Source organism: Anoplophora glabripennis, unplaced genomic scaffold, assembly GCF_000390285.2.
Source record: "Anoplophora glabripennis isolate ALB-LARVAE unplaced genomic scaffold, Agla_2.0 scaffold1634, whole genome shotgun sequence".
NCBI lineage: Eukaryota > Metazoa > Arthropoda > Insecta > Coleoptera > Cerambycidae > Anoplophora > Anoplophora glabripennis.
Window position 1 is genome coordinate 1 of NW_019417711.1, and position 9967 is coordinate 9967.

At 35.2% G+C, this 9967-nt stretch overlaps 1 protein-coding gene across 1 annotated transcript; it reads left to right on the forward strand.

The window, feature by feature from the left end:
- The first annotated feature begins 5423 nt into the window (after window positions 1–5423).
- On the forward strand, window positions 5424–8951 carry LOC111692458. Its single transcript, XM_023456478.1, has one exon. The coding sequence runs from the start codon at window positions 5424–5426 to the stop codon at window positions 8949–8951; it is 3528 nt and encodes a 1175-aa protein (XP_023312246.1).
- Window positions 8952–9967: the final 1016 nt, after the last annotated feature.

Consider the following 9967-nt stretch of genomic DNA (forward strand, 5'->3'; position numbering starts at 1 on the left):
ATATTTTTTCCACTTCACGGCTTTATAAACAGTTTTACAATTGTGAAATAGTTTAGTATCTTCAATTTACTTTTATGATGAAGATCGAGAAACAACCAACATCTCTACCGGTAGTTGAACATGAAGAGATTTCTCCAAATACTTTTAGAAAACATGGACCACTTTTTGGCGGTTCCTCTAAACGCGGGTTAATTGTTGGACCTTCTGGTTGTGGAAAAACTAACATAATAAGTTTATTGGAACACTCAAACGGTTTAAGATTTGAAAATGTCTACTTGTACTCGAAATCACTATATCAGCCAAAATATGAATATCTGAAACAGCTTCTACAACCCATAAAGGAAATAGGATTTTATGAATACCGTGATGGTTCTGAAGTTCGCTCCTAGCGATATAAAACCTAATTCTGTTATAATTTTTGATGACGTAGTTTGTTGTAATCAAAGCGTTATGAAAGATTATTTCTGTTTCGGTAGACACAGAGGAACAGATTGTTTTTACTTGTGTCAGACATATTCCTCAATACCCAAACAACTAATTCGCGATAATTGTAATTTTATAGTGCTTTTTAAGNTATGTTATAACTAAAATATCTCGAAAGAAATAAATAATTTTTAGATAATTCTGTTTTATTTCTGTCTAATTATTAATTATCATTACATTGACAATCCAACTCACCGTTTAAGGCCCCAGCGACACACCTAATCATACCTGACAAATGCCACCTGATTTACTAACTCACCTTAGCTCAGGTGTAGGCTGGCGAGGCAGGTGAAACACACCTGTGTACCTCTCGCGTCATACTTTCTGGTCATTGGAAATTTCTTCTTCTTCTTCTTTGATCACTTCTTCAGATGGGGTGACACTAAAACAACCCTAAAATAACCCTGAAATCTATGTCTTCGGCACCACCCCTTCAACCCCTTGGGGTCTTCTGTTGCTCCGGATGGCGGTCCCAGGAGCCCGCTATCTATACTACTCACAACGCTTAATAATTTAAGTTATTGATAAACTGTCAATTGAGCTTTGCAGTGTTTAATTAGTAAAAGTGGTGAGTGGAAAATTTAAGTAGGTATACAACATTATTGCAACTCATAAAATGGAGTCATATTCAAACACGGAAATGGCAGATATGCACTTTATGTACGGCCGTGCGGCTGGAAATGCATCAGGAGCGAGGCGTCTGTATGCGGCAGCATACCCGAATTATTCGGAAGGAAATCTTCTATTCGGGCCGAATAGAAGACTTCCTTCTCGACAGGTATTTCAGAGGATCCATCAACGTTTAAGAGAAAATGGTTCGTTCCAACCAAGAGTAAATGATCGTGGCAGAGACAGATGTGTAAGAATACCGGTGGTGGAAGAAAATGTATTGAGAGCTGTGCAGGACAATCCAAGGGTTAGGGTAAGAAGTGTCGCACGTATGCATAACATAAGTTTTTCCGTAGTTTGGCGAATTCTTTGCAAACAACTACTTTATCCTTGTCATATCCAGCGTGTTCAAGCTTTAAATCCGAATGACTACGAACCACGTCGGCAGTTCTGCCAATGGTTTTTGCGAAAATCGAGGCGCATTCCGAATTTTGCATCCCTTATTTTGTTTACGGATGAGGCAAGCTTCAGTAAAGATGGTTATGTCAATTTTCATAACGCTCATGAATGGGCTGATGAAAACCCACACAGCATATTTCAGTCTAGACATCAGATTCGGTTTTCCGTCAACGTTTGGGCAGGCATTTTAGGCGATCGGCTAATCGGACCGTTTGTGTTGCCTAATCGATTGAATGGTGAGGATTATTACAATTTTTTAGTTAACGACTTGCCAGGACTTTTGGAAGATGTCTCTTTAATTGAACGCCAAAGCATGTGGTTTATGCAGGACGGGGCACCACCTCATTACCTACATAATGTAAGACAACACTTAAATGAGTTGTATGGAGAAAAATGGATAGGCCGAGGAGGTCCTGTTCCCTGGTCTCCACGTTCCCCTGACCTTAACAACTGGACTATTTTTTGTGGGGTCAACTTAAGGCAAAGGTTTATAAAATTCCAATTGAGACCATTCAGCAAATACGGAAGGAAATTGAAACCGCGTGCATGGAAATAAGGCAAACACCTAGAATTTTCCAAAGATTATGCATCGAAATGCAAGGTGGTCACTTCGAGCAGTTCTTGTAATTTAACTTATTATTACTAATTTTAATCCCATTATTTTCTATTTCACATTTAGCTATTGTCTGCAGTAGTAATTAGTTCTTTAATTAGTAAGTGTAACTCTAAATTTAAATAGTCTTAGTTTATGTTCTAAATTATTTATTAAATGATCGGATCCTTCATAACTGCAATTTATTTAAATAATGTTACTGAATTTTCAAACTCAATTTACTCGAAAACCATTGGAAATATCGATTTGGCCAAAGATAATATTTTTTACGTAAAATTGTTAAGATTTTATAAATCTGTAGAGAAAATTGTAAAAAAATTGAAATAAAAAAATTACGGGCCGAAATCCCCCTTCACCAACCTAAATGGGACGCATATGATTTGCATGTCGAAAAACGGAGTAGCCCATGTTATTTAACGTAAAAAGTTATGTAAGACCCATAAATTTGTTTCTATTTATTTTCGACCGTTTTGTCAATAACTGAAAAAAAAAACAGTTTTGTTTGAGCCCTTTTAAGGGCATATAACTTCCTAAGGGTGCGTTTTAGGGCACATGTTAATAGGAACTTTTTGACTTATTTTAATGAGTTATAAACGCAGCAGAAGTTTGGAACCCTATTTGAGAAACACCCTGTATATATGAGAAAATGAAGGATACAAATTAACGTATAGAATAAGTTTTAGTACATAAAAGGCAAAATCGTTACATGATAACATCAATATGTCAAAATAAATTAAATATTGCAAAATTTTAAATTAAATAGTTTAATGAAAGCAATAATACATACTAGAAAGTTAAAATGTACCTAGTACAACTTTGTAAAGATATTCATCATATAGGAGCATTGGTTTGGGGAAATTTAAAAAATTTAGATTTTGACAGGTAGATTTATCGTAGAACAAGAAAGAGTTGCACTTATAAATTAAATCCATGCAATAAACTAAGACTATAATTAAAGTTCATCATACCTTTAGTCTATATTTATGAGTGGAACTAAAATTAAAGACCATTAGATAACTTCATATAGCGATTTTCGATATGTCAAACCCATAACTCAACATTGTGTAAAATTTATTGTGTAAATGATATTTATCAGATGTAAAATGACCTGTGTTCTGTTAAAAAGACCTTCTATTCATATAAGACTATTTACATCCCAATTTACATTCCAAATAGTGTGAAAACATTGAAAGTTGTCAAGTAACGACCACCCTGAAAACATTTTAGTTATTGGTTAATTCATACAAGATAAAACTGTTCAAAATAGTGAAATTAACTTAATATCAATGTTGTGGAACAATACTAGTGGCATAGAATTAAGTTAAATAGCTTAATTTACTTAAATTTTAATAAATTAGCAAAATTTTGTAGAAACTTTAAAAATCAACGTAAGTAAATTTTCAGAAAATTATGTAGAATCCGAATATATCAGTGTCATGCTGCAAAAGACATACATAAAGGCATAATTCCAGTGTAAAAATTTCAGAAAGCTTCAAACTGACGTTGCTATAACAACAACCTCATTTGTTATCAATTTATAAAAACTGTTACAGGGCTTCTAGTAGCCAGTCTTTCATAATTTCTCGAACCATAAACATCGTTCAGTCGCTCCTGAAATAAACAAAAGCCAGTCAAAATTAAATAAATAAATGTATACGTAGTTACCAGTTTTCAAAGTTAACACAAGTGGTATTTTAACAACTGTCAAAAGTGAAAAATTTTCCAGCAGTTAAAAATTTCTCAACAGTCCAAATATTCACTGAGATTTATATGATAGGAACCAGTGTCATTTAACCAAAAGTGCAAGGTATAAATTTCCAATTAAAAACTAGTGAAGTGCTGTGAGAAAATATAGCGACAGGCGAAGTGCAAACCCAATCAACTATCAAGTATATGGAACCAGTTCGTTGTTCCAGATCATACATAACCCAACATCGACCAGGACGAGGTTCACTACATCTGGATGACATCCGAAACCAGACATACACTCAAGTGATACGTGAGTCATACTTATACAAATTGGCCAATTTAAAAATTTTTTTCATCGTACGAATTCGTATATAACTATCAAACTTAAAGCTATAAAAAATTCTCTTTCAAAATACCAAAGTCGACTAAATATCAAAATTTTACCATCTAAATTAGTATAGGATAGATTTAGGATAATAAGTAAGAATACAACTTGTCAATTGTCTGCAAAATTAAATATGCAACATATTTTGTTCATTTCTTGTTAAATAGTATTTTTCATTTCGTGCATATATAATAAAAATAAATTTGTGAAACACCCTGAGAATGAGCAAGCTCTTATAACGCTATGCACAGCGTTCGCGGCCATCTGTGTGTATTTTAATTTCCAGACGCCTCTGATTATTTTATTTTACTTGGTTAAGTACCACAAGTAATGTGAGTAGTGTATAAATGAGAGTGCTGAGCAGAGCATGTGCAATATGCAGACCTTGACCCCAGACGACCAGAGGTCGATGACCTTGACATGACCTTGAGGTGACCTTGACCCCCCAGACGGCCAGAGGTCGATGACCTTGACATGACCTTGGTGTAACCTTGACCCCGGACGGCAAGAGGTCGATGCCCTTGACACGACCTTGACCCCAGACGACCAGAGGTCGTTGACCTTGACATGACCTTAAGGTGACCTTGACCCCAGACGACCAGCGGTCGATGGCCTTGGCATGACCTTGAGGTGACCTTGACCCAGACGACCAGAGGTCGATGACCTTGGCATGACCTTGAGGTGACCTTGACCCCAGACGGCCAGAGGTCGATTACCTTGACATGACCCTGGGGTGACCTTGACCCCAGACGACCAGAGGTCATCATTACATCATTTCTAGAAATAGAATATTACATCATTTCTAAAAATAGAATATTACGTCGCATATGGTTGCCAGATGTCATTTCTAAAAATAGAACATTACATCATTTCTAAAAATAGAACACACCTGTCGATGACATCATTTCTAAAAATAGAATATTACGTCGTATATGGTTGCCAGATGTTTCCGACGCATCAGGCGTCAGGGTATAAAACAAAGTAATATGCATCAACTCCTCAGTTTTATTTACAATGCAGTGCGAGTACTGCAATGAAGCTTTTTCAAATAAATACAGTTTAACTCGACATGTTCGCGAGTATTGTCCGGTTTTACACCATAGACTGTGTAGTGAAGGTCCATCAAATAAAAAACCAAAGTTAGGCAATATTATTTTTGAACATTGTGGAAAAAAATTTTCAACTATGTTTAACTTAAACAGACATATTCAGAATAACTGTTTCGTTTTTAAAAAATCACAACCTTCTACAAGTGGTGCTGGTTATTCGTCAAGTCTCAATAGAAAGAGGGTTAATCAAGCCGTAATTGAGACCTTGGAAGATGGAGTTACAAAACTACAACATGCATTCAAGAACAGAATAGCTACTTACCGATTCAACAGTCCCAAAACTCACATCGATTATAAAATATTTATGGATGAAGCGAGGCCAAAAATAGAAAACATAATTATAAAATACTTACAGGAGCACACAACGTTCAAGATTAATTTTGAGGTATTTGGGCTTTATGTAATACCTGAGAAAGAAATGAGTGATATCAAGTCCTTCAATACTAAGAATAAAGTAGTGACTCAATCAACTGATCTACAAAAAATGTTTGAGGAATTTATAGAAGAAATGACTTCTCAAGCATCTGAATTCCAGATGAAAGACTCAGGATGGACATTAAAACATATCATGTTCCTAGATGTCAATATAAACAAGTTTACCCCAATGTCAGCGGCAACCTATATTAAATTACCGAGATGTGTTGAAAATAAAAAAGCAGTTTTAAATATACAAAATAAGGACAATGCGTGTTTCGCTTGGGCAATTAATGCGGCCATTTTCTCCGCAAATAGTAATCCTACACAAACAAGTTCATATCCGCATTACGATACTTTGCTTAATTTCACCGGTATAGACTTCCCTGTAAAATTAAAAGACATCACCAAATTCGAAGAAATGAACAATATATCTGTGAATGTGTTTGGCTTGGAATCGGAATTTAAAGATGGAAAAACTGTTACAGAAGTAGTTGGACCTCTACATTTTACCAAATGCCGCAAACCCACACATGTTAATTTATTGCTTGTTTCTGATGATTCAGGCAATAATCATTACTGCCTAATTAAAAATCTGTCAAAATTAGTTTCGAAACAGAAATCTCTACACGATGGAGCATTACACATTTGCGATGGATGCCTGCAATCATTCAGAAAAATTGAAATTTTAAAAGCCCACCAAGACAATGACTGTAATCATGTTTGTGTCAAGATACCATCTACTGATCTAAAGATAAACAAGTATGGAGAATCAATTCCTGAAAATATTCTAAAATTTGTCAACTTTGAAAAACAGCTACCTGTTCCTTTCGTCATTTATGCCGATTTTGAGAGCTTGTTGAAACCACTTCACCACAATGAGCCATGTAATGATAATTCGTTTACAGTAAAAATATCAGAACACCAGCCATACTCATTCGCCTTTTACTTGAAGTGTACGTTTGATGATGAATATTCGAAATTTGAAATATACAGAGGACCTGACGCTGCTGAAGTATTTATGAAAAAATTAGATCAAACAGTTTATGACGTATACAACAATCACCTCAAGCATATCAAGGAAATGTCTCTGTCAGACCAAGAAAAAACAGATTTTAAGAGTGCCACAACCTGTCATATTTGCAACAAAATCTTTAAACCAGAAGACATAATAACAAGAGACCACTGCCATCTAACGGGACGTTTTCGTGGTGCTGCACATCAAACATGTAACTTGAATTATAAAGTGGGGAAATTTATTCCAGTTTTTTTTCACAACCTTTCAAACTATGATAGTCATTTATTTATCAAGAAGTTATCACTGAAAAAGGAATCTGTGTCCGTCATCGCCCAAACAAAGGAAAAATACATCTCGTTTTATAAATCTATACTTGTGGAAAAGTCTGCAGACCCTAAGAGACCAGATACATATCTGAAATTAAAATTTGTGGACTCTTTTCGTTTTCTAGCTAAAGGACTGGATAAATTATGTAAGACCTTAACATCTGAGCAATGTGTAGAGACCAGGAAATACTTTAAAAATGATGAGGAGTTCAGTCTAATAAGAAGAAAGGGTGTGTTTCCTTATGACTATGTGGAGAGCTTTGACAAACTAGAGGATCCCCATCTACCACCAATCAATAAATTTTATAACAGTATGACTATGGAATCCCTTTCAGAAGAGGATTATTGTCGAGCTAACAAAATATGGAACATCTTTAATTGTAAAACTTTGGGAGAATACGCGGACATATACCTAAAATCTGATGTTCTTTTGTTAGCGGATGTTTTTGAAAATTTCAGAAAAGTTTGTTTGAAACAATATAAGTTAGATCCCTGTCACTATCTAACAGCGCCATCTTTGAGTTGGGATGCCATGTTACACTCTACTGGAGTAGAACTGGAACTGTTAACCGATATAGATTCTGTGCATTTTTTTAGAAGAGGAATACGTGGTGTTGTTGCTCAGTGTAGCAAAAGAAAAGCTGTGGCCAACAACAAGTTTATTCCTAGTTATGATCCTCTGAAACCGACATCCTATATTATGTATTTAGATGCCACAAACTTGTACGGTGCAGCAATGAAACAGCCCTTACCAACTGGAGGATTTCGATGGCTCGAGAAACATGAGGTTGAAAACTTTAATGTTTCAGATATAAATGATGATGCACATAAAGGTTATGCCTTGGAAGTGGACTTGCAATATCCAGCACATCTTCATGACATTCATAATGATCTTCCTCTAGGTCCTGAGAGTATGATACCACCAAACAGTAAAACAGCTAAACTGATACCAAATATAAATGATAAGTACAAATATGTAATTCACTATCGAAACCTGAAACAGTACTTAAAATATTCACAGTCAACATGGTTGGGATCATATATTAATTTAAACACTAGTCTACGGAATGCGTCCAAAAATGAATTTGAAAAGGATCTGTTCAAACTGATGGTGAACTCAATTTTTGGTAAAACAATGGAAAACGTTGATAAAAGACAAAATATCAAACTATGTTCGTGCTGGGAAAATAAAAAAGGTTCTACTGGTGCAGGAGCACTAATAGCCCTTCCACATTTTAAATCTTGCTCCATATTTAACGAAAATTTGGTTGCTGTTCAATTACAAAAGTTAAAAGTCGTATACGATAAACCACTTTACGTGGGAATTTCAATATTGGACATTTCGAAGACAATAATATATGATTTCCTGTATAATTACATCAAACCTATATATGGCGACAAAGCAACTGTGCTTTATACGGACACAGACTCTCTTATATTAGAGCTGTATACAGAAAATGTATATGAGGACATAAAGCAGAACATTGGATATTTCGACACATCAAATTTTCCAAACCCTAATATTCACAATATGCCCATTACAAAATCGGTAGTTGGAAGAATGAAAGATGAATATGCAGGAAAACCCATAGAAAGTTTTTACGGTACAGGCGCCAAGGCATACTGCGTAAAAGCAGGTGACGTCACAAAAAAAGCAAAAGGTATTTCTAAAAGTATAATTAAACATGAGCTGGACTTTACTGACTATGTACACATTGTTGAAAACGGTGGGACCATATTCCGTAAAATGCAAATATTTACCTCTACGTTGCACACTATTTACACCGAACTCAAAAATAAAGTGGCACTTTCGGCNTCCAAAGACCACTGTTGCAAGAATCCTTAGAGAACAGTTTCTTCACTCTTACCATATCCAAAAAGTGCATGCTCTTAATCCTGATGATTTTCGTGCAAGAGTACAGTTTTCTCAATGGTTTCTTCAGAGACATGAGTAAAATCCTATGTTTACGAGATTAATTCTGTATACTGACGAAGCAAGTTTTGGGAAGAATGGAGTTATTAACTCCCATAATTTACATTATTGGTCTGATGAGAACCCACACGCTATTATTGAAACTAGGCACCAAAGACAATTTTATGTTAATGTTTGGAGTGAAATGGAGTGGAGTCCTTCCTTATTGAGTCCATTTGTGTTACCCCCTAGACTGAATGGTCAACGTTATCTAGATTTCCTTGTGCATCAATTACCACAACTGTTAGAAGATGTTGATCTTGAAACCAGAAATGCACTGATATTCATGCACGATGGGGCGCCGCCTCACTTTGGTGCTGCAGTAAGGGATCATTTAAACGAGGTTATCCTAATCGCTGGATAGGTCGCGGTGGACCTATTCATTGGCCTGCCCGAACTCCAGATATGAACCCACTTGACTTTTTCTTTTGGGGGCACTTGAAAAATCTTGTTTATTATACACCTGTAACCACTAGAGAAGAATTAGAAGAAAGGATTTTTTATTGTGCAAATGAAATACGACAAAATCCTGAAATGTTATGGAGAGTACAACAGTCTTCTGTTAAACGAACTCGTATTTGTATAAGAGAATTTATTATGAATTATATTAGTTACAAAATTTTGATTGTCATGCACTTTTCATTTAGTTAGTTTAGTTAAGTCCAAATTCTCATAATTTGGAACACTGCTATTGCAAATTATTTGTCCTTTATTCTGATATGTAAAAGCCAACCACGATTAAATCTGTGTTTCAATTAAATAAAATGTCTGAAATCAAATAGTACCTTCCTCTTTAAACGGGTTTATCTAAAAAAATATCTTTTTTATGGATATTCAACAAGTATACCTTTTTTACGTAAAATACCATAAATTTTTATAAAATGATGGAA